Genomic DNA, 26940 nt, shown 5'->3' with positions numbered 1-26940 from the left:
CCACATTGAGTACTTCCATTACTGCATGGGCCCTTTAGAAACAAAGTATATATTCTTCTATACTCGTTCATCTAGTTGATATTCAGCTATATAAAATATAATCAATATAGGGCTGTCAATGTAACCTAAACGACCCGGCATCTGATTTCCAAAAAGCAACAATTATTGATGTTCATGAGTTCTTTGGTACACAGCTTTTATGTTTATATAAATTAGGAAAAATAAAGAAAAAGAAAAGCATCTAATACTGCCTATTTCCAGCTGCAGAATAGTGAACAGTTTTTGTTTAAAATATATTAATATAAATTCATGTCTGGAAATTTATATCCCCAAGTACAGAGTAAAGGTCTCATATGCCTGGATGCATGCCATTGATTAAAATATAATTGTTGAGTCTTTGGCTACTTCTCATTTATGAAGGAGATTATGTGCGTGTGTATTCACATTTTGACCTAAAATGGATAGCTAGTTGGGAATATGTGACATAGTAACCCTTGCTTTGCTCTAGAATCAACCCCTTAAATGTTCGGGTTGATTGCTTGTCCTAATTATACACTAGTAACATTACTCACTCTTGTTCTTGCCCACCTAATGCGAGCATTATTGAGGGATTCATGAAAGCAATTCTTGACTCCCAAGCTGTTGCGGAATAAAAATGTCGAATGACCTCCGATGAACTTTCCGATCTCAATCACCTAAAAAATGATGAAAGCAGAGTGGCTTGAAGGACCCGAGATGCATTCCGGGGGATCGCTCCGATGCCTAAGTAAGGGATTGCTCTAGAGAGGTTGTAAGCAACAGTAAAGATGGGTTAGGATGATATGTCGTACCTGTTTGCCCATGTTGTTTATGACGCTTAGCGTGAATCCCTCCGATCGTCATAGAGCTGGCATCAATTGCTATAACCGAACAATTGACTTGGGTGGTAACTGCCCTCATTAATGTTGGACTTTAGTCTCCTCTTGACTTATAACAATTAATTTTGTCAATATTAAAATATCTAAAAATTGCAAACCTATTTTATGGGCAGTGTGCTCTTCTTTATCTTTTCAAAAAAAAAAAAAGGCTAACTCCAACCTGTTAAAAAGTAAAGAGGAAGGTGAAAAGACAAAATTGAAGAAAACTACAGAAAGATCCTTCTAAGTAATTAATAAGTACAACAGTTTATTTTAACCACAATGTATATTACAGTGGATCTGTCTGAGACATGGTAAATCACTGCAGATCTAAAAAAGACAGTGTACATCAATTACCAATTTAATGTAAATTTTAATGTTCCAATAATAATAATAATAATAATAATACAGTGGCTGGCAGGCTAGCTAGTTAGAAAATAGAAGTATCTATTAAGGAGACAGGTGAGGAGGAGGTTGCAAGATCCAGGGATGAGTGAGGGGATGAAGCGGTGGTGGGGGCAAGTGGGTGTAATAGACCACACTAGGGCTGTCATGGTTGTGCACTCCCTCATATGTTGTTCTCACATAGCTTGGGTCCTCCTTCTCCTTTTCTACCCTTTTCTTCACGCTGCATCCTTGGCTTGTACATCTAAAATAGTTCCTGCATGTCATCATCAAATTATTAATTTATATAGTGAGGGAGAGAGTGAGTGAATTGGGTACAATAAAATAGAGTGGAATAAAAGTGGAACAGATTAATGAAAAGTTATATGTTAAATATATAACTTACAAAAAATTAATTTCAATCTACTCATGGTACAAATTAAAAGTATAGAATAAGAGGTTATGTTGGGGGGGGATAACAAGGGGGGGATGATGGCTGCCTATAACTCTCTAGGAATTTGTATTGAAAACTGAATTGTTTCTGTTAATGCTTTATACTATTAACCTTGTTAGTTGAATAAGACAAGTCGACACTATTATCATTGCGTTTTATTATGCATTGTTGTGGTGCACTTTACTTGTCTATGGAGGATGCCTTTTGTGTGGTTGACATATTTTATTTCACTCTCGTGTTATCATTCTTGTTGAGAGACTAATGTGATTCTTGTGCTTGTAGGTGTGAATGTGGAAACTTTGGCTAACTGGATTGAGGAAGGGTTCTCAACAAGTACCGTGTGGTCTCCATTGGTGTTAACTCCTGCAGGTCCGTGGCACTATGTCTGGCGAGCATATGTTGGTGAACAAAGTGTTTCATTTAGTTTGCATTTATTCCATATCCCTCAAAATTGTGGTTCATGTTTGTAAACGGTAAATTTAGATTTGTACAGGTTTGAATAAAATATATAAAATTTTACTGAGTTTTATCCAAATACAGATATATAAATTAAAAATTGAAAAACAATATGGTATTTTTATTGTGACAATTTTTTTTTTTACTTCTTTCGCTATTGTCTTTGCTCATAATAAAAAACAAAATCTAGAGGTTTTAGGAGGAGAAAAGAGACAAAATAAATGAAATGTAATTTTAGTCATAGTTGGAAGAATATTTAAGAAAAGATTAAACTTGATGGTCAAGAAATTAATTAATAGTACTACTAGATTTATTATATACATTAGATCAATTGCGCAAGTTGAAGGAGAAATAAAAAAAAGATGATATACATAGAGTTAAACCAAGGGTGGGTAAAACAAAAAAGTGTCTCATGTGTGTTGTGAGATTATAAAATGCCTATAAAATTAAAAACAAAGTTTTATAGATAACTATAAGACCAACTATTCTATATAGATTAGAATGTTGGATGATGAAAAAATAACATAGACAAAAAATAAAAGTTATCAAAATGAGAGTGTTAAGGTGGATGTGTGGGATAACTCTAAAAGATAAATTAATGAATGAACATATTCGTGGTAAATTAGGAATAATGCTTATAGAAAATAAGATAAGGGAGGAACAATTCGAACGATTTATACATTTTTTTTATAGAAGCCTCATAGTTCATCAGCGAAGGAAGTAAGCAAGTCACTATTAGTGGTAATAGAAGGGGTATGGATAAATACAAAATAACTTGTAATGAAATAGTGGGAATGAATTAATATGCTTGAAATTGTTAAAGGAAATCGTCCATGATTGTATAAATTGAAAAAAAAAGAATTGCATAGGGGCTTTGTAGACTTAAGAACAATACTAAACCATGTGATTCAATGTTCTTCTTCTCTTTTTTGATCTTCAATATTTTTTTCGTATTTCAAAATAATTGGTATTAGAGCACCAACTTCATAGGTTTTCTAAGGTTTGCATCTTGATCATAACAAGGATGAGCACAGTGACAACAAAATTTGAAACGTTCGATGATAAAGAGAATTTCAGCTTGTGGTAGATGTGGGTAACTGATTTGTTGGTTCAATAAAAGGTTTACAAGGCTATAACAAGAGAGAAACCAGAAAAAATGGATGAAAATGATTTGATTAAATCAGATTAGATCGCTTTCAATATTATATGTTCTTGTTTGGCAGATTATGTAGTATATGATGTGATTGAGGAGAAAAATGTGAAGGGTTTATGGACAAAATTGGAGAGTCTATATATGTGGAAGAGTAACACTAACAAATATCTCTTGAAGAAATCATTGTTATTTCTCCATATGTTAAGGGTTTGAATTAGTTCAATCAAATTAATGAGTTGCTCAAAGTGAATGTCAGGATTGAAGATAGATATAAAACGCTAATGGTGTTATTTTTTTTTCTTCTTCATTTGAACACTTGGTTACATGCAACACTACTCTATGGGAAATCCACTTTAAGATATGAAAAAGTTTTTGGGGTTCTCAAGTCAAATAAGACTAGAAGGAGACTCCACAAAGATGACCATTAACTAGAGGTCTTGGTTGCTAGGGCCAAGCATAGGAGAAGGAGATCCAAGGAGAGGTATAAGTAGAGCAAGAGTCAAGAATGTTGAATGCTTCAAATGCCAACAAAAGGAGCACTATAAGCCGGATTGTCCTCTTTGGGGGAAAAAAAAAGAGGAAGATAAGAAAAACTGATCATCAATCTCTATAAGTGTGGTGGTAGATAATTCAAACGATGAGAGTCGGCTTCCTAAAGTCCGTTGTTCCTCAGTAGCTCAGTGGTAGAGCGGTCGGCTGTTAACTGACTGGTCGTAAGTTCGAATCCTACTTGGGGAGATTTTATATAAAGAGTGGTTTGATACTTATAGGGAATTTGTTGATGGGTTAGTTGTAGAGACCTAAACCAGGAAAATAAGAAAATTAAATAAGAACAGGAAAAAAGGGATTTCAGCAGGCTTTGTTGATGAAGTCCATGTTCTCGTCAACGAAGACCCTTCTAAGGTTCATCACCAAAATTTAGAACTTTGTCAACGAAGAGATCCATAACGTCCGAAAAATATCAACCTTAGGCTTCGTCGACGAGGCCCTTCTTTCATTGATGAACGGCCTTATGTGGTTTGTCGACGAAGGCATCATTTCGTCGACGAATTTGACTAGGTCAAGGGATCTATAAATATATTTTCAATTGTTTCATTGTTAAAAAATCAAAATATCTCTCCCTCTCTTTCTCTTCGATCCTTCGCCGTTCATTGCCTGTTTCAATGATGGGAAGTTACCATGAGGATCAGGGAGCGAATATCTACAAGTCTAGCCGAGTTGATTCTTGATTTCTAGAGAAAGCTAGGGTTCAGTTTTCAAGCGTCTCAGGTGTTTTTTCAGTAAATAGGTAAGAGGATTATATTATGTCAGCTATGTTTATGATTTCTAACAGAATGAAATGTTAAAATGGTTTTTAGATAAACAGTTATGGCTTTTCTAGGGTTTTTGGGCCTAAGGTTTGGTTAACTGACTTTTTTTTCAAAACCAACTGTTTAAATTTAAGTATGATATTTTTAAAGTATAGTATCGGTCTTCCTGAACGTTTTCACCAGTTGGAAAGTTTTTATTACAAACCATAAACTTATTTTAAAACCAACCAACGATGGTAGGGTTGATTATCTCTATTTTTCCGTATTTAGCTATATATTTATATTTAGTAAAATAACGACTTGGAGATATTCATACCCCAGTTTTAGTAGCAGTATTTATTGTAACGCCCCAATCTGGGTCTGCCAGGGAGCACTGCATCTCTCCTCCTCCACTTGGACCAGACAATAGGGGGGCGGGCCTTATCAGACTAAATGACTGACCCCACAAACCAACACATGTTCCTTTTCAGTGTGTTTTGTCTTCATTCACACACTTCTAGAGAAAACTTCCTAAGAGGTCACCCATCCTAATATTACTCCAAGCCAAGCATGCTTAACTGTGGAGTTCTTATGAGAAAACTCCCGAAAAGAAAGGTGCAGCTTGTTGATATGGGTAGTAACATCTTATCTTTTTAAGTCTTTCATCTATGGGGTATTACATTCTCCCCCACTTATAAAATGCAACGTCCTCGTTGCGAACCCACATTTCCAAACCCAAGCGATGTGAATCTTATCACACTTCTAGCTGGGTGTTGGCTCTAATATCATTTGTAACGCCCCAACCTGGGTCTGCCAAGGAGCACTACATCTCTTCTCCTCCACCTGGACCAGACAACAAGGGGGCAGGCCTTATCCAACTAAATGACTGACCCCACAAACCAACGCGTATCCTTTTCAGTGTGTTTTGTCCTCACTCACACACTTCCAGAGAAAACTTCCCAAGAGGTCACCCATCCCAATATTGCTCCAAGCCAAGCACGCTTAATCGTGGAGTTCTTATGGGAAAACTCCTGAAAAGAAAGGTGCACCTTGTTGATATGGGTAGTAACATCTAATCTTTTTAAGTCTTTCATTCATGGGGTATCACATCCTGGCCCTTGGCCAATCAAACAATACTTCAGCCACTGGCCATTATTTCAAATCCCTGCATTATTCACAAGCATTTCCAGTATTTCGCAAATAATTTCAGTATTTCATAAACAGTTCAGTATTTCAAAAGTCCAAATCCAGATATACAATAATTCATACCAATTAAATCATCTGCCACACGATTTCCATATTTTAACATAACCATATAAACAAACAATCTTTCCACCGTTTATTTTATTCAAAAATACCATACCATATATCCTAAGTTTGTAAAATCCATTTTGAACGGTTAGTTTTCAAAATAATCTTTAAATTCTTATATATATATATATAAACATAACAATTAAATTGATTCAAAATTTCGTAAAATTATTGACTTAACTTAATCCCCTTACCTACTTTTCTGAAACTACGCCAGCAGGGATCCCAAAACAATGCATGCGGCGCTCACCCAAACCTTGATTCAATAATCATAATTTAATCAAATCAACCCTAAATAAAATATTATTTTAACATTTCTTAGGCCCATAAATTTCAAATAACAATTAAACCCCCGAAAACAACGAATTTCCTTAATTCCCTAAATCTCACTCTCGCTTTGGAGTGGTGCCTGGGACCCCCAAATTGAAAATTTGCTCCAAACAAAATGACGACGATCAAGACTAGGACCCCATGGTGATGCCCAATCGTCGATTTAACCGAAAATTCAAGGAGAAATTGAGGAAAACAAGGGAGTATACCTTTCCCCATGAGTGGTGCCTACGTCGCTCCTACGATGAATATGCTCGGTAGAAATATTGGTGATGAAGATAGGAACCCAGCCGTATCTTCAGTTTTCTGATCAATCGAATATTAGCCAAGAAAATGAGAAGAGAGATGAGGAGGATGGAGGAGGGAGCGTGAGAGCTGGAGAGAAATTCTCTCAGTTTCTTCTTTAATTCCTGGAAGTTACCTTATATAACACACACACACACACACACACACACACACATATATATATATATATATTATATTATATAATTTAATTAATAAGTATTATTTAATTAATCATTTAATTTAATTAATTATTTTATTATTTAATATATTTTATTTTTTATTATTATTTTATTTTATTATTATTATTTTTAAAAAAATTTACTACATCCTCCTATAGCAATTATTTTTGAGGCGTTACAATTAAACTCCCCACGGCACTAGCATGGGGCACCTTTGACATGTCTCGTATATCATCATCCGTACTTAACCCATCTATAATAGACAATTTTAAATGACTCACTAGAGATGTACATACCAATTTTGCATCAGTAATGGTAAACCTCTTGTACAACATTTCCACATAACCGCCCTGAGATAACCATAACCTCCCTGCAGTTCTATCCTGACAAATCTCCATCCCAAGTATCTTCTTGGTTAAACCAAGATCTTTCATGTCAAACTCTTTATGCAATAGTTCCTTTAACTGATTTACCTCAGTTAAATCTTTAGCTGCTATTAACATGTAATCGACCTACAACAACAAGAAAATAAGAGAACCATCATCAAGTTTGTTCATGTACACGTAGCAATCATACTCACATCTTTTATAGTTGATCTTGATCATATAGGAATCAAATATTTTGTATCATTGCCATGGAGACTATTTCAACCCGTAAACAGATTTCTTCAACTTGTAAACTAAATTTTCTTTCCCTGGTTCATTGAATCCCTCTCGCTATTTCATATAAATTTGTTCCTCCAAGTCACCATGAAGAAACACCATTTTCACATCCATTTGTTCCAAATACAGATCATAATGAGCTACCAACACCAACATTATCTTGAGAGAAGTGTGTCAAACCATAGGTGAAAAGATTTCATCATAGCCTATTCCCTCTTTCTGTGAGTACCCTTCTACCACTAACCATGCCTTGAATTTTTCTCCTTCCTTTTCTAAAATTGCTTCCTTCTTCTTATATACCCATTTGTAGCCTATCGCCCTCTTCCCATCTGGAAGCTCCACCAACTCCCAAGTTTGATTCTCATGTAGTGATTCCATTTCCTCAATCAATGCACCCATCTGCCTACTTTTCTCCTGGTTGTGCACTGCCTCTTGAAATGTAGTTGGATCATTACAACTTGTAAGGAAAGCATAATGCACTAACTCTTCAAATCCATACCTTAACGGTGATCTGATAGTGCATCTAGATCTCCATATAGGAACATCATTGACTTGCTGGTTTACTGAACTAGAACTCCCTGCAACCAAAGGACAAAGATCATTGTCGTTGCTCTGAGCTTCTAACTCTGCCTGCACAACATTTTCATCCCTGCTCTAGTTTTCTGGCTCATGTTTTTGTTCATCATATTCTTGAGTACGCTTCACCATAGCTTTCTCATCGAAAACTACATCTCTACTGATCAACACCTTATTTTCCACTAGATCCCACAGCTTGAACCCCTTCACACCCTTTTGATATCCCAAAAAGGTGCAACGTCTAGATTTTGCATCAAATTCGATCTCTCCTCACTAGACACGTGAACATAGGTAGGACAACCGAATACCTTCAATTCAAAGTATTCTACTGCATCTTTCGTCCATACCTCTCCTGCCACTTTCCCCTCTAGTCATGCCTTCGGTGATTGGTTTACCAAGAAACAAGTCATACTAACTGCCTTGGCCCAAAAGTTCTTCAGTATTCCTGCATTAAGCTTGAGACACCAAGCTTTTTCAGTTAGTGCTTGGTTCATCCTTTCAGCCACACCATTTTACTGAGGTTTCCAGCGAATGGTAAAGTGTCTCTTAATGCCCTACTGCTAAAAAAACTCCATGAACCTAGAATCAGTGTACTCGGTCTCATTGTCAAACCTGAGACATTTGATTCTTCTCCCCGTCTAGTTTTTCACTTCAGCTTTTCATAATTTAAACCTAGCAAATGTATCGAACTTGTGCCGCGTGAAGTATACCCAGACTTTCCGTGAGTAATCGTAAAAAAAACTCACATAATAAACATGTCTAGCTCTTAATGCTACTCTAACCGGACTCCAAACATCGGAATGTACATAATCAAGAATACATTCTATCTTGTGAATAGCTATTTTTAATTTTGCCCTGTTTTGTTTCTCAAGAACACAAATCTATCAAAAATCTAGCTTACATGTTTTCACACCTTTCAAGAGTTTCCTCTTGTGTAGTTTTTTCATTCCATGTTCCCCCCATATGCCACAAGACGGTTTCATCGGATTCAGTATCTATGGTTGTAGCTCCACCTACAACAGTAATTCCCTACAATATGCAAATATTCCCATCTAACTTTTTCCCTTTCATCATCGTAAGATTACCTTTCCATACTTTCATAACCCCACCTTTGGACTTGTAATTGAAACCATTATTGTAGAGACCCGAAAAATAGTAATTAATAAAATAATAAAGGAAAGAAAGGAGTTGGTTTGGCACAGGTCCAAATCGTCGACGGTTTGAGGCCATCTCAAAAAACCGTTGATGGTTATAACAATTGAGAGCATTTTAAGTGCCAAACCGTCGACAATTTCATTAAGTCCAGGAAAACCGTTGATAGTTTTGAGTTACTGTGGTCAGGTAAAGGTAAAACAGTATAAATGGTTTGGTTAAAAGGTCAAACTGTCAACAGTTTCCCCTACGCCAACAAGCTTATATAAAGGCTTTAAGTTCATTTGTGTTAGAAAAATTAAACTCTTCTCTCTATTTCTCTCTCTCTCTCTCTCTCTCTCTCTCTCTCTCTCTCTCTCTCTCTCTCTCTCTCTCTCTCTTCGTTTTTCCTCCCGAAACAAGCCAAAATCAGCTAATAAACATCATTTCGGGATCCCTGTTATGATTCTCTGCTGTTTAACTGGAGCAATTTTCTTGTTCAGGCTTTATAGGCCCCACTCCAAACCTGGGGTAAGGAAGTTGTTTTTCAGGTTTAATTAATTATTGGAATATATGGGCCTTGGGGAAGTTAAAATGATAAGTATTCTGGGGTTGAGCAGATTGAGTTAGGTATATGGATATAGGGTTTGTGCGAGTGCTGCAGGCATAGTTTTGGGATCCCTGCAAGCATAGCTCCAGGAAACAGGTAAAGGGAATAGGTTATGTCAGGTGTTTTCAGAAATTTTACTAAGTAAATTATAATATGTGATTTCTGAGTAATATAGATGTTTTTCTGAGTATACTGATTTGTGAAAATGGGAACTTTGGAAATGATATACAAACATATATGTTTAGAGATAGTTGGGTTATTAGGTTGAGTAAAACCCTAGAGATAGTCATAGCATTATTTTTAGTAGAAAAGTATATTATAAAGTATCACTCAATATGTGTGGCATGAGTTTGAATGTATGCATAAATAAATTTGTTAGTTTTTATGGAGAAATATATATATACAGAGATTCAATTTTATATGGTACAATTTTTATACAGTAATACAACGTTTTATTAAGGACTACAGTACAGATTTCACACAGTATTATAGCTTCCAATTAAGGACTACAGTACAGATTTCATACAGTATTATAGCATCCTATTAAGGACTATAGTAGAGATTTTATACAGTAATACAACATCCTATTAAGGACTACAGTACAGATTTCATAATGTATTACAACGTCCAGTAAATGACTACAAAGTTCTATATAGAACTACAATATAACATTTTATACAAAAATACAGAATGATAGTGTTCTATATAGAACTACACTATAATAGTATTTTATACAGAATTATAGTATTTTAGTGGTTTTATACATATTTATAGTATAACAGATTATACTGATTTGTGAAATGAAATCATGTGATTATATTGTTTTGGAAATCGCATTATATGGTTTTAGAACCCTTATGGACCATAGCTAGGCACAGTTCCATAGCCCCATAGTTGCCAGTGTAGCCACACTTCTTAGATAAAGTGTTGGTGCCATAGTCGATTGTGCCATAGAAGTCTAGAGATTACCCCCTAGAGTTTGGACCAGTTGGGTTATCATAGTTATAGATACAGATATAGTTGACTTAGCCTGGTTAAGCCAACCATGGCTAGGTCCAGCCTTCAAGCCACACAACTCGAATCATGCGGGGTTAATACATGACGTTATTGTTTATCCATCCAAGGCAGTTCTTCTGCATATATGCGCATTTACTTATATAGAGTTATATGTTTTATAAAAAGTATGATAAGAAAGGAAAGCATGTATTATGAAATATATTTGTATAGACGTGATTACAGTTTTATATGATTTCACAGTGAAGGAAAAGGTAAATAATGGTTGTATATTTGAAACACTAAAACTTATATTACCACACACTGATGATAACTTATTCCCACTTACTGAGAGGTGTCTCACCCGAAGAATTCAAACATTTCAGGAGATCTAGACAGACGAGTGGAGCGACCTCCGAGGTAGAGGAGGTTCTGATACTACCCTAGTTTTAGGGTAGGTGTTTGAGTTGGGGGATATGTTTTTGTATAATCTTGATGATGTTTTATGGATTTTGGGGATGTATATGTATAATTATGGAGGTAGTATAACTCTAGTATTGTATATGAGATTCAAGTACTTTACATTTTTCTCTGCATAGATAGTATATATATTTATGGACAAGTATATCCCTGGTACCCCACTTTGGGTCTAGGTTGACTTTGTTGATATTTTGTGGTTTCGGAGTTTATTATATTAATAAAAAATAATATAGCAGAATTTTTGGGTCGTTACAATTACAATCCAAGGTGCCAAGTGAAGTTATATTTTTCCATAGCTCCGGTATGTGTCTTACATTACTCAAAGTTCTCGCAACACCATCAAATATTTTAATTTTAACATTTCCAATGCCAATAATCTTACAAGAAACATCATTTCCCATAATAACTGAACCTGAAATTACCAACCTATAAGTACTGAACCACTCCTTATTTAGAGTCATATGGTAAGAACATGTTGAGTCTATAATCCATGAGTTTGTAAGGTGATCCAACCCCGACAAAACTGAAAGTATATCTCCATCACTGCAAACTGAATTTTCTCCTTAAGCCACATACACTAATTTTGAAGTCCCTTCATGCTTTTTAGCATTTCCTTTCTTCTATTCCAGACACTCCGGTTTAACGTGCCCCTTTTTACCGCACTTATAACAGCAGATATCCTTTTTCTTCTTGTATTGAGTACGGGATTTTTGACTCAACCCACTTTTGAATTTTCCTTTCCCATGCTCATAGTTACCTTTCACCACAAGTCCTTCTCCGTGTGGGTTTTCATCACAGATTTTCAGCCTTTGATGAAAATTCAATTAACAAGCCATTTATCACCTCTTCTAAATTAAGAGTCTTTTTCCCCCATGTAAGAGTGGTAACTAAATTTTTATAAGTATAAGTTACTGGCAAGAAATTTAGTAACATCAAAGCCTTATCATTTTCTTCAAACTTAACATCAACATGCATTAAATCACTTATGATTTGATTAAATGCATTAATGTGTGGATTTAAGTTTTAACCATCAACCATCTTAAGCCAATAAAGACATTGCTTAACGAATAGTTTATTAGAAAGTGATTTGGACATGTACCGAATTTCAAGTTTTCGCCACACAGCCACTAGAAAATCCTCCTCCATCACATGATAGAGCACTTCATCGACCAAACATAAACGTATTGTGGAAACAACCTTTGCCTCCAATTTTCTCCAAGTTGCCTCATCCATACCTTCTGATTGAACACCATACAAGGCCTTTACCATCCCTTGCTACATAAGCAAACCCTTCACTCTCCTATGCCATAAACCAAATTTTCCGATTCTATCAAATTTGACAACGTCAAACCTTGCAAAAGAAGAACCCGATGCCATGACAACAACTCTCTGATACCAATTGTTGTAAAAGAGTATAAGTTTGCATAGCAGAATTTATAAATGCAGCAAACAATAAAGAACCAAAATACAATTCACACACGCAATATATCTAAAAGCAACAAGAATCAATACAAAAATATACATGGTTCGTCAAAGCCTACATCCATGGGAGCAATCGGCAAAGGTTTCACTATGAAAATTGAAAGTACACAATACAATAGTTTACAATGATCTTCATTTTCCAAAATATGCCCAGAAAGACATATTTAATAACCCCTCAGAGGCTTCCCTCTAAATACCCTACTGTCCCAACATTCACATTCAAAATTTGAATTCTTTCTCGCAGCCCAAGAGCAATTGTCGACAAAAATGGTCAATTCATTGACGATTACTGGTCAATTCGTCATTGAAAGAGGTCTTTTCGTCGACGACTTATGAATGTCTGAATGTTATATACTCTTTGTATCTCCACACGTCGACAAATTTAGGCCCATTCATCGACCACTTCTGAATGTCTGAATTTTATCTAGTCTCAGTATCTCCATTCATCAATCAATGAGGCCCACTCGTCGACGAATGTTGGCTACAAAGCACCAAGGACTTCAACACATATGCTTTTCTTCCTTTGTTTATGAACTCCACCAAGTATAAAAGCCACAAAACACAATAGAAATCTATGTTAGTGTTAGTTGTTGCATTATTTTACCATTGAGGCAAAGCATGTGGTAGTAATATAGGTTGCAAAGGAGGCTATGAGGTTGATGGGATTGGTAATTGAACTTGGTATATAATAGCATGTTGGGAAAAATACTATATATGAACTAATTCCCACAAGTAAATCAATGGCGTAATGCAAATAATAAATAAAATGAGACACAAGAAATTTAATGTGATTCCCTCAAATGTTGAAGTACGTCCCTGGGGCACGGCAGTCCAAATCCACTATCACAAATGTTGTACAAAGTGGATACAAAAGACATTAGCCTTACAAATACACAAAGGTATATAACAAAATACAGTAAGATGAAAAGGCCTCATCAATGTTGTGAACAAAGTTCCAAAAAAAACCAATCAGATTAGAACACAACCAAAGATCCCAATATATTGATAAAACATAACCAGAGTTGTAGGAATGGCCGCAACTTGCTGGAGAAAAGCTGCAGCTGCTGCAGAAAGAAGACAAGCAACCCTGTAGACGTGAGGAGCTGCTATGTGTGAAAACAGAACAGAGAGGTAGCTGTTGTGTGTGTGGCACTGTAGACGTGCGCTACAAACGTGAAGAAAAATGAAGCAACGAAATGGTAGAAGAAAATTGAATGGGCTGGCTGCTGTGCGTAGCTTTGAAAAATACAAGATATGTTGTTACCCAAGCTTCCTAGAGAAGCCAACTCAATAATAAAAGAACACCTTTCCAAAGGCATGGGCCCCACAAAGAGGGAAACCTAACAAATCTCCCCCTACTGACTTATAGGGGCGACTCCACCAATCCGGCCAAAACTCTACACTTCACATGCTTGTCCCTAGACAATGCTTTTGTCATTATATCCAAACCATTGTCATCAATGTGAATTTTGTCAAGTTCCAATAATTTCTTATCCAACACATCTTGAATCCAATGATATCTAACATCAATATGTTTTAACTTTGAATGAAAGATAGAATTCTTACTCAAATGAATTGCGCTTTGGATATCACAATAAAGAACATACCTTTCCTGTTCCATCCCCAACTCTTTCAAGAATCCCTTCAACCAAAGCAATTCTTTGCAAGCTTCCATAATGGCAATAAACTCAGCTTCTGTAGTAGATAGAGCAACACATTTCTGTAATTTAGATTGTCATGCCATAACTCCCGCTTCAAAAGTCATCAAATAACCTGAAGTGGATTTTCTAGAATCAACATCACCAGCCATGTTGGCATCCGTGAATCCATGGAGCATAGTTTTACCATTTCCAAAACACAAACACACCTTTGAAGTGACTCTAAGGTATCGGAGAATCCATTTTACCGCTAACCAATGCTCCTTTCCCGGATTAGAGAGAAACCGACTAACAACTCCAACAGTGTGAGTTAAATTCGATCTTGTGCAAACCATTGCATACATTAATGAACCAACGACTGAAGCATAAGGAATTTTCTTCATCTCTTCCTTGTCTTTCTCACTTGTAGGACTTTGTTTTGTACTAAGCTTGAAGTGATTAGCAAGTGGGTAACCAACAGGTTTTGCTTTATCCATATTGAACCTCTCAAGCACTTTTTCAATGTAAATTTTTTGAGACAACCAAATTTACCCTTTTTCACGATCACGGATAATCCTCATGCCAAGAATTTGCTTTGTCGGTACCAAGCCTTTCATAGCAAAATACTTGCTTAACTCCAACTTCAATTTGTCAATCTTGAAGGAGTCTAATCCTACAATGAACATATCATCAACATAGAGTGAGAGAATTATATAAGTATCATCCAAAAATTTTTTCACAAACATACAATCATCTGAAGAGGTTTTTGAGTAACCATGATTAATCATGGAAGAATCAAATTTCTTGTACCATCTCTGTGGTGCTTGGTTCAACCCATACAAACTTTTCTTTAATTTGCACACTAAATACTCTTTCCCTTTTTGTTTGAAGCCTTCTGGTTGTTCCATGTAAATTTCATCTTCCAAGTCACCATGTAAGAAAGTGATTTTCACATCTAATTGCTCAACTTCTAAATTCAAGTATGATGTCATGCCAAGAACAATGCTAATAGATGACATCTTCACAACCGGTGAGAATATTTCATCAAAGTCAATTCCCTTTTTCTGATCAAAGTCTTTTAACACAAGCCTAACATTGTACCAAAGATTCTTTCCATCATTTTTCAACCTAAACACCCATTTGTTTTTCAAAGCTTTCTTTCCAGGAGGAAGTTTAACCAAATCATAAGTGTGATTGTCAACTATGGACTTCATTTCCTCTTGCATAGCCTCCATTCATTCAACTTTATTTTCATGGTTCATGGCTTCTTGATAGCTTTCGGGCTCCCTTTGATCTGTTAGAGTATTATAATCACTTGATGGATATTTAGCTGAAGGTCTTGGCTCTCTTCAAGATCTTCTCAATGGAGTTTGCTCTTGAACTTGTTGCTCCTCCTCATTTTCATCTTCAACATCACTAGGAATTTCATCATTTCCAACATTTTCAAGAGGTGGAAGAACATCTTCCATTTTTCATAATGTTTCAAAGGTGGAGAAGGTGACTCTAAGTCAACAAAATCATTCCCATTAAATCGTGGTTGCTCAACTGTGCCAAAATCTTCAATTGTTTGATCTTCAAAAAATACAATGTCTCAGCTTCTAACAACTTTCTTTTCAATCGGATCCCATAATCTATATCCAAATTCAACATGCCCATAACCAAGAAAAATACATTGCATTGTCTTGTCATCAAGTTTGGATCTTTCATCTTTTGGAATGTAAACAAATGCATGACAACAAACACTTTCAAATGATCATAAGTGACATCCTTACCTTTTCAATTTTTTTCAGGAACTTCACCAAGTAAAAGAGTTGAAGGAGACAAATGAATCAAGTCCACCACCGTCCTCATTGCTTCACCCCAAAATGATTTTGGCAACTTTACATGAGAGAGCATACATCTCATTCTCTCTAGTATGGTGCGGTTCATCCTTTCAGCAACTCCATTTTGTTGAGGCGTTTTCTTGATGGTCTTTTGATGTCTAGTTCCTTGGCTGTAACAATATGCATCAAATAGGCCAATGTACTCTCCACCATTATCCAAGAGCACACATTTCACCTTCTTTCAAGTCTCCTCTTCAACTTTAATTTGAAAATTCTTAAACACATCTAAAACTTGATCTTTAGTCTTCAAAGTGTAAGCCCAAACTTTTCTTAAACAATCATCAATAAAAGTAATAAAATAAAGTGCACCACTATGAGATTTAACTTTCAAAGGACTACATACATCGGAATATATCAAATCTAGAGCATTAGATTTTTTAAGTAACAAACTTTGTACAAAAGGAGTTTTATGTTGCCTACAGGCCAAACAATGAATATAAGTTTTAAGAGAAGTACCTCTCATTCCAGGAAGAAGCTTCTTTTTTAACAAAAACTGCATTCTTTTTTCACAAATATGCCCAAACTGCTTATGTCACAAATCGGTGGAAGAGTGACTCTCAATTGCATTCACAATACCATTACCAATTTTACCTTGCATCATATAGAGTGTACCAGTCTTCTTGCCTTTAGCCACCACCAAGTCACCCTTTGTGAGCTTCCATTTTTCATCACCAAAATGGTTGTCAAACCCTTCATCATCAAGTTTTGCTGGTAGATATCATATTTAGCTGAATGTCGGGTACATGTCTCACATCTTTGAGCACCAACTTGCATCCTAGATTTGTTTTCAAACAAACATTTCTCATGAAAACAATTTTTGACAAACCTTCATTTCCCATCTGAACAACTCCATAATTTCCTTTGGAAAAAGAAGTGAAGATATCTTCCCGAGAAGTGACATCGAATGATGCATCGGAATCAATAACGTAATCAGTCTCTTGACTCGTCAAACTAATGCAACTTTCATCACAAACAACCATAAGATCACCATCAGATGCAACTGAAGTTGTGTTTTCATGCTTTTTCTCAAAATTTTTCTCTTTATTTTGCTCCTTGAATTTCAATTTTTTACATTCCCGCTTCATATGCCCCTTTTTATAACAATAGTGGCACTCAATATTTTTTTTTGAAACTGAGCTGGACTGGCCTCTTGATTTATCATTGCAGTGAGAATATCTACTTTTGCTTCTGCCTCTCCTCTGATTTTTTGTCACAAGTGCCTCTAAATGAGAAAAACCAATTGATTTTATTCTAATTTCTTCATTCAACAACCTCCTAGTTACTTGGGTCATAGTAATAATTCCATCGGGAGCTGAATTACTAGCTATCACAACCAAAGTCTCCCAACTTTCCAGCAAAGAGCTAAGAAGCATTAAGGCCTGCAATTCATCATCAAAAACTATTTTCATAGTAGGAAGTTGATTGATAATAGTTTTCATCTCATTCAAATGTTCGGTAATAAGACCGCCATCTTTATATTTCAAGTTTACCAATTTTCGGAAAAGAAAAACTTCATTTGTAGCCAACTTTCTATCATAAAGACCTTTTAATTGTTTCCACAATTCATATGCCGAAGTTTCGGTAGAAACATGATGAAAAACACTATCATCAATCCATAGCCGGATAACACCAACGGTTTTCCTATTAAGCCTATTCCACTCATCATTACTCATGTCTTTAGGCTTTCGACTATCACCCTCAGTAGGTCCATCCAAATCATTGCAAAATAAAAGGTCTTGCATTTTTATTTTCGAAGTTACCCAATTGCTTCCATTGAAGCTAATCATACGACCAACATTACCATCCATGATTTACACAAAACTAATGCGTCCAACTAACCTGTCTCAGATACCACTTGTTGGGAAAAATATTATATATGAACTAATTTCTACAAGTAAATCAATGGCGTAATGCAAATAATAAATAAAATGAGACATAAGAAATTTAATGTGGTTCTCTCAAATGTTGAGATACGTCCACGAGGCATGGCAGTCCAAATCCACTATCACCAAAATGTTGTAGAAAGTGGATATAAAAGGCATAAGCCTTACAAATACGCAAAGGTATATAACAAAATGTAACAAGATGAAAAGGCCTCACCAATGTTGTGAACAAAGTTCCCAAAAAAACCAATCATATTAGAACACAACCAAGGATCCCAATATAATGATTAAACACAACCGGAGTTACAGGAATGGCCGCAACTTGCTGGAGAAAAGCCGCAACTACTGCAGAAAGATGACAAGCAACCTAGCAGACGTGAGGAGCTGCTGTGTGTGAAAACAGAACAAGGAGGCAACTGTTGTGTGTGTGGCGTTGTAGACATGCGCTGCAGACGTGAAGAAAAATGGAGCAACAAAATGGAAGAATAAAATTGAATGGGTTGGCTGCTATGCATGGCTTTTAAAAATACAAGATATGCTGCTGCCCAAGCTTCCTAGAGAAGCCAACTCAATAATAAAAGAACACCTTTCCAAAGGCATGAGCCCCACAAGGAGGGAAACCCAACACAACAGGCTATTCATTTGCCTTGTAATAGTTAGAGTGCTATTTACTTGGCGATGAATTAAGTTTATAATTCCAAAACAAAGCATATTGCAGTTAGATATGATAAGATACAAGAGTTGATTGGTACTAATGAGGTGACTACACAAGAAAATGCACTAACATGTTGATGAAGATTGTTACTAAGGAATAGTTCTTCGATCGTTTAACTTACTACATATTGCTAGTTGTTGAATTAGTTATTGCTAGTTGTTGAATTAGTTATGTGCATCTTCGGATGGAGGTGCATGTCTGAAAGCTTCAAGGGGGTGAATATTCGTCAAGGTGGAGATTTTTGAGTTATGATTTATATTCAAAGGAGTTATCCACTTGGTGGAGGTTTTGTGTTGACAATGAGGGGGCCTGCAGCGTGAAACCTTTCTGTCTAGTTAAGCCAAGCCCAACGGTGTGCATTGGGGGGGGGGGGTGTGGTATGGTACAGTACAATATATTTGAGTTAGAGCGTAATTGTATTGTCATATGAAGTTATTTTCGTATTTTTATATGGGGTTATCGATACATATTGTAGCCAAGAGTTGAAATCCTAAGGTATTTTTTGTTTGATAATATGGTAGAAAGAGGCTCCATAAACGTAGACACACTGTCGAACCATGTAAATTTGTTATTCTTCTTCTCTTTTTTGATTTTCTCTTCTTCTTTTTTGTTTTTTTGCATGTGTGCACATAACATTATGGTGTGATCACAACAATTAGTAAATGAAGAAAGTGTATGCATATGAAAACTAGTGAGATATGATAAACTAGCAGCAAGGTATTTCCTATACGTGCAAATTCATCCCCCTTTATAATAATTCATTTTGAGCTTTATCTTGTATGTGCAATTTTTGTGTACCCAAAAATTATAACTTGTATTCAAATAAACATTGATATATCACATTCGAAAGAAAACTACCCCTAAAAAATGGTGAATAAAATCAACAACAATGAATGTCAAGGTTAAAGACAAAAGGTTTACTTTTGTAATAATAGTATATCATGTAAAGAATAGTTAAGGATAACTTAAACAAGGGTAAGGAATTAGGGAACTACTTGTAACTCAAGTTTGAGTTCGAGAAAATGGGGTATAAATATTTGTTCTGCCTATCTTGTAAGATATCTCTCAAAATATTCATACAATGTGATCAATTCATTACCTACTAGATCCTTTTCCTTCCCTTTCCTACTCTCCTTATCTCTATCTTTATTCTCTCTTCATATCTTTCTCTCCCTTCTTATTTTTTTCTAATATATTTGTAGTTGGTTTCGTCCTCCTTTTTATGAATTGTATGATTCTTACGACTCTATATCCTATTTGTCTCTATATAGTTTGAGTTCTCACACTACTTTCATATATAAAAAAATTCTTAATTCTCACTCCGAAAACTATTTATCGAAAATAAGCTTTAGTCCAAAAAAATAATAAATCTATAATGCCATATAGGTTTCTTTTTCCAAAATATGATGATATATAGAATTCTAAAAGAACCCATGTGTGTGTGTGTAGCTTTATTTTTTCACTAGTTTCATATGGGGTATGGAGTATTAATAGCAGTCTTATAAGAGTTTTAATGATTGTCCAAGATTATCCCTTATTTTTATTGAATTGTCTATTTTCCTACATGGCCTTTTATATTACGAGGTTGGTCGTAGTGTTAGATATGTGTCTAATCAGTGAATTAGTTAGAAAATTAAAAACTTCTAAATTTCTTTTAAAGAATTCAAAAAGACAATAAATACAGGGACTTGTTCACTACCAAAATCATGGACTAGAATTAAGAAACTATCTTTCAAAAAAATATAATCGCAAGCCAACATGATAGTCTCAAAAAAAGTATTATGTGACATACCTAGTTAAAGTTTGACATTTATATGCTAACTATTTGAACCTTGAAAAGGGTAGAAAGAATATGACATAAAAAATGAGCTATCCATAATTGTATATTTTAGGCTCGATACGAGCTTCCAATATACCTGAAGAAAAGAAAGAGAGAGAAATATTAGACATTAGCAACTGAACTTTTCGCATACTTTGATTTGCCTATGCTAGTTGGAATGGAAGTTGAGGAAGCTGATATGGACAAGAAAGCAAAATGTCCTCCATTGGAAAGTGCTGGACCACAAAGAGTAATTTGTCACAAACCTCCATTGGAGGTTTCTCCCATGTCAGGTGAACTTGATTTGGTTCAATTGTTCCAAAATTATTTTTTCTTAATAGTAAATTACATATGTTATGGAAAGAAAGATATTATTTACATTAAATTTAAAATTTTTTATTTATGCAATTACCTCTTAGGTTTACCAAACGATTTTGCTCTAGGCAATTTAAAGGGTTTAAAATAATATATATATAGACACCAAACAGTATAAATAATTTAGGATTCAAATTCAACACTAACATGTAATTTTATCAAACACTGGAGCAAGAAGTTGAGTTCAATGACATAAATGGTGACTTTATCATTTGCATTATCCTGCGACTTCTCTTTTTATACTACTTAAAAATTCTTAATAATAAACGTATGGTCTTTATTGTTTTAAGTCAAAGGGAGAATTGATATTTAATACATGGTAAAATAGATTTTCTTGGAGTGCCAATAGCACTTCTCTTTAAGAAAAAAAAAAAAACCTACTAATATTTCAATGTTGAGATTAATTATGTAAAATCCTGTATAACTAGACAGCTTAATTTATTTATTTATTTTCCATAATACTGTTTGTAATGGATGATCATTGTGCATGCAGGCCCCGCCCACTTGAGAGCCATGCCAGTCCATTGACACTACACCTAATTAATTGAAAGGGCAATGCCCAGGCACAATTACTGGCAGCCACATGAAAGTCTACCAAATAAGAAGCCCAATCAGTTCTATTAGAAAAGAAATTTATCAAAAGACAAAGGTAGAAGCCTCTTCCCACAACCCTCTCTCTCTCTCTCTCTCTCTCTCTCTCTCTCTCTCTCTCTCTCTCTCTCTCTCTCTCTCTCTCTCTCTCTCTCATTATATACAATCCATTGGTGATTCTAACATTGTGTATGAACCATTCTCTTCTATCCTATACCCTTTCTTGCCCATTTCAAAAAGTTTGGAATCTCACACCTTCAACATTAGAAAGATCACATTTAAAATTAGTAAAATGTGTCGAATTATATATGTCATAGTCACATAATTGTGTTGATTGTTTGCATGCACTTCTCTTCTATCTTTAATTAATAGTTACACTAATTAATTCTCATATTTTGGTGAATAAATTTTAATCCAAATAACCTATAATATCAACATAGGTATTTATAAATTTCATTACCACACAAGTAATTTTATTATATTATGTAGTGAGACCATGTGACTCCAGCGACAAGGTGCAATGTGATGTAACATTTCCTAGATTATCACCCAAACAAAAAAATGGTAATAAATTTAGGGTGATCTAGGTAGTAAGAACTCGTCCGTACTAATTTGTTAACTTAGGTTTTGTTTAATTTGAACTTATTTATTTTGGTTAGACTATCTTAAATCAAAGGATATGTTCCTTCTTTTTTTCTTTGATTGTTTTGCACATGTAAGGTCTAAAGTGATGATGATGGGACATACATGTGGTGTTAAAATTAGTAATAGTTGCAGGAAAAAACAATGATGGTCCGATCAACTGAGTAGTGATCCTTTATTAAAACTTTTTAGGAAAGGGATATGAACTTATGGTGTAAAATAACTTCCAAAGATATATAGTTCATCCTTAGTCTTAGTCACCATCTTTTTATCATTTGATAATTCTTTTTTTTTATTTATTTAATTTATTACTTACATATGTTTTTTTAATATATATTTATTTGATAGAGAAAATTCAATTAAAATAATGAAGGAAAGAAGGAAAATATAAGAAAATAAAAAAATTGAGGAAGGATTGTTTTTCAAATTTGTTTGGACTAGTATGGTTTACTTAAGTCTAATCAATTTTGGATGAGTTCAATCAAGTTGTAGTGACTTAGACTAGTGCTTATGTGCTCTTTGTTTTTGTCTACAATTGTTGTTTGTGCAGGGTGTAAAATGGTGGACAATGGGGCTTGTGGCAATGGCAACAGCTTTAGACTTGACTTTAGAGCACGTGCCTAGTAGATGGCAAACAAGTCATGACCCTTTGTTAAGAGTTTATGATCAAGAGCAAAAGCCGGATTAAGTATACTAATAAAATGTTATGAACTTAAGGAAGACAAATAGAGCTCCGATTGAATTGATTATTGTAGACTAGTTGTGATGGCATTTGAGAAAGACTACGAGAGAACTAAATTACTAGACCCATTAGTGAATAGTGAGAGACAAGCATAGAACAAGATACACAAAAGAGGTACTTGTGACCGGCGTTGATAGATGTCGATGAAGGTGCAGGAGAAGAAAAGACATGGAAGGAGGATCCTTCGACTTTGATATATACTACTTGACATGGTTCAAATGAAGAAGGAAGGAGAGGAAAAAAAATGAGGCCGGATGATTAAGGAATTCAAGATGCACTTTATTCAATTCAATAAATCTCAAGAATGCAAAACACTACTACATCATTAGAATCCATAGAAAAAAAATATTAAAATTATGATTAGATTTATATTCCTAAAACTATAAATAAAGAAAACCAAGATAAAAATAATTATCAAGTAGGAATTGACTAATAGTTATCAGACTAACCTCATTAATGTGTACTTTTTGACACAAGGTTCTTCCAAATAAGGTCAAACTTAGCTAACCAAGCTGCCAAGTTTATGTGTGTGCGTGTTTCTCGCTTTCATATCCTATTTACGTAAAACGATTAATTCATATTATATATATATACACACACACACACACAATAGAAGCTAATATAATTTTTATTACTTATTCCTTTTCACCATTCTAAGGGTTCGAATGTGTGTCCCTTCAACTTATAGTCCTAATATATAACTATGCACTGTGAGTTACATGTAGCATAGGAAATAAAGTGCATGTGGAGTCCATTGCAATTTATTAAGCAAAATATATAATAGGCATGAATTTAACAATTTAATCCAACTTGAATTGAAATAAAATATAAATTTAAATCTTTCACTCTATAATAATAATAATAATATATAACTAAAGTGGCTTTATTATTATATGTAATACCAACAATTAGAGTCATAATTAGTTGATGATCTCATCACAAAATTACCTTAGCTAGAAATTGATGGGATGGAATATTCTTGTCAAGCAATTCATGATCAGCTCCAAACTGATCCGCAGGCTAGCCAGATGGAAAAGAGAGATAACAGATATGCATGATGGTGTGTTTCATAAAGTTGATTGGCGCGCGCGCGCGCACACACACACACACACACATATATATATATATATATATATATATATATATATATATATTATATTCAGTTCGATCTCTCAATTAATCCGAAAGAAATAAAACAAATATAGAAAAACAGATGGAACTAATAAATACCATAATCACTTTATATATATATATATATATAACATAACATAAATTATACATCTGAAGGCATTAATTAATAGCGTATAATAAATAATTACCTTGGAAATGGGCTGTCCTTGACCTTCTTCTTCCCATACTTTCTCCATTTGTACCCATCGTCCATGATCTCCATCTCTGATCTCGTTCTGAATGCTACCCTCTGCTTGCCCTCCTCCACCTGCTTTCCCTTTCTCTCGCTTTCACCTTTTCTAAGCCAACCCAAATTTTAAAACAAAACAAAACAAAAACATGAATAATTTCATTTGTTGTCAAGCATGGCTATTATATATATTTTATATGTAAATTAGAACCCACTTTCTATTTTTGTTCCTAGAAAATTTTCGAAAAAAAAAAAAAATCTAACAATTCATGGTAACTTGCATGTGATTGCTCTTTGCGCCGGCGATCCGTCCAGCTGATTCACCGCTGACGCTGATATCCACACCGCCCGTCTCCGACGCGATTGTGGAGTGCGACGCTGAGTCCTCCTCGGAGCCACCATCCCCGCCGTTGAGCATGAGTAAGTCGGAGAGCTCGAACTCCGGCCAGTCGATGATGTCACCGGCGGCGAAGTAGGTGCAGCTAGGGTTTGGGTTGACGGGGAAGTCCATGGAAAATTAAGCCGGAGTGTGGGAAGGAAGGGGACGTGAAGGTAGGGATGCTAAGCTGCGTCAATTAGTATATTATCTATCCAAATAAATGTGTATAAAAATAATTGTTACTATTATTATTCTTACTTTCGTTTCTGGGGAGCAGCTTCGCAAGCGCTTTCCGGGAGGGTACAGTGAACGTGGAATGCCTGGCTGCCACGTGGCGTATGTATATTGGATAGGATGATGTCAGTGCCATGACGTAGGTTGCCTTTTGAATTTGTCCTATAGTGGGGTTTATGGCCCACTTCCGTTGATCACAATAGTTGATGGTTTGTTCTGCTAGGCCAGCTGCAGAGTGGGGAAATGTTTGGCTGCATTGCTTTGCACTGTAAATGTATGCTAGTGGCTCACAATACTCTCACACGTGGCAGTGTTAGAGTCGGTGTGTAATCCACTTCCAAATTTAAGAGAGAGAAAGAAATTTAGAAGAATATAGTAGTAGATAACACAATGTCTTGTTTAAATATTATAAAATAAATATTGATGTGATAATACATATGAATGACACCTGTTGAAAAGCATATATTTAGAATTGCTGTTCAATATCTAACCGAATACATAGATAGAATGTACCAATTAAACGTAAAGTCTAAAATATAGCATAGTTTGTTTGTTAAAAATTTAGAATGATTTGTGCAAATGTATATTCTCTTTCGAAATAGTTAATTCAAACTCTTCAATCAGTAAGAGTCATCCTTGGAGTCACCTTCTCGTTCTTTTCTTAGTCATTTGCTAAACTAGATCTAGGAGACTAGAAACTCACTATTATTTAACATTACTTGGTCGATTGCAACAAGTTCCTCAAGGAACTAGAATCAAAAGTGGATGAACTTGAAAATATTTTGACCCCAAGTTCTATCAAGCCCAAAAGAACTCGTCGATTTGATCAATCAATCTGCCAATCATTTTTTATTTCTGATTTCTTTGCACATGTCTAATTTTCTATTCTCTTTCTTGCATGTTCAAAATTGTTACAGATTAAAGACTCTTGAGCCGCCTTATGTTCTTTCTGTATTTTTTTTTCTTTTTTTACTATGTAAAATTTGAATCATCTCCTTGTATTTCATTTTCCCTATATATATATTTTTTTGTATTTGTATTTTCATGAAATAAAAATTATATATTTTTATTTTTGTTATTTCAGGCCCCAAATAATTTGGGGTAGACACACATGAAATTTTAGTATGTGTAGGCTTTGTGTGACACCCCGATTTTCATATCTTTTTTCTTCCCTACATAATTAGTACATACACCACATATTGGCCACGTCAACCACTAATACCACAATACATAACCTGACCTGAAAGTGAGTACCGGGCATACAATTATACTCATAAACACAATCCTAATAGCGGAAGTAATTTCATATATATACACACACACCACAACGAATACACATACCAGAATATCAACCATCCATAAATACAAGTCAACCACGGAAACTCTAGGGGAATCCAACCTCCCTAACTCGAAATACTCACCTGAACAACTCAAGGTATCTGCTCCCCTCTATCTCGGAGCTCTATCACCGGGTCTATCTCGGTTTTTTGAAATATTTAAATGATTAGGTGAGACACATCTCAGTAAAACGGAATAAATTATCTACAGTGTGTGGCAATATGGAATTCATTATATCATAACAAATATTCAATTCAGTAATAATATCTTCTGAGAAAATATACTATTTCCACAATCATAATTAAATAGGTATAGAACACAAGCTTTCATAAGCTTTTACTTCCATTTCCCAAAATCATTCGTTCGTAACCCAAGTTTATATACTGGCGAAGTTCCTAAGAATAGGAAAGCTTACCCACCCATACAAATAACTTCCCTCTGCCCTGATATCATTTGTAGTCTGACCTAATTAACTTGGGTTCAGCTACAACTGATACTTATCAGAGCACTCACCTTATTCAATAAGTCCTCAGGCGGTGAGTTTTACTTTACTTTAATTATTTATTAACTCACGCAATTTCATTTCTCATTTTCTTTCTTGTTTCCATTCTCATTTTATTTCCATTTTCATTTCATTTCCATTATCATTTCCTTTTCATTTCCATTTCCAT

At 35.0% G+C, this 26940-nt stretch overlaps 1 protein-coding gene and 1 non-coding gene across 5 annotated transcripts; one reads left to right on the top strand and one right to left on the bottom strand.

Annotated features, from left to right (window-relative positions):
• Positions 1-1143: 1143 nt before the first annotated feature.
• LOC131159938 (probable WRKY transcription factor 51) lies at positions 1144-25010 on the bottom strand. 4 transcript variants are annotated; one of them, XM_058115181.1, is made up of 4 exons: positions 24956-25010; positions 24600-24884; positions 24278-24427; positions 1144-1557 (listed from the first exon to the last, which is right to left on the bottom strand). In XM_058115181.1, the coding sequence occupies exons 2-4, from the start codon at positions 24827-24829 to the stop codon at positions 1347-1349; spliced, it is 591 nt and encodes a 196-aa protein (XP_057971164.1). In that variant the 5' UTR covers positions 24830-24884; positions 24956-25010; the 3' UTR covers positions 1144-1346. The 4 variants fall into 4 exon arrangements, with proteins under 4 accessions (XP_057971164.1, XP_057971167.1, XP_057971166.1 ...); XM_058115184.1 differs by lacking the exon at positions 1144-1557 and adding an exon at positions 18114-18419; XM_058115182.1 differs by lacking the exons at positions 1144-1557; positions 24956-25010 and adding exons at positions 18292-18419; positions 23907-23978 and having other exon boundaries at positions 24600-24919.
• TRNAN-GUU (transfer RNA asparagine (anticodon GUU)) lies at positions 4010-4081 on the top strand. The gene has a single exon. It is a non-coding gene; the product is annotated as a tRNA-Asn (tRNA).
• Positions 25011-26940: the final 1930 nt, after the last annotated feature.

The sequence above is a fragment of the Malania oleifera genome, chromosome 7, assembly GCF_029873635.1.
Source record: "Malania oleifera isolate guangnan ecotype guangnan chromosome 7, ASM2987363v1, whole genome shotgun sequence".
NCBI lineage: Eukaryota > Viridiplantae > Streptophyta > Magnoliopsida > Santalales > Ximeniaceae > Malania > Malania oleifera.
The sequence above is the reverse complement of the archived record's forward strand: the minus strand, read 5'-3'. Positions and strand labels throughout refer to the sequence as shown.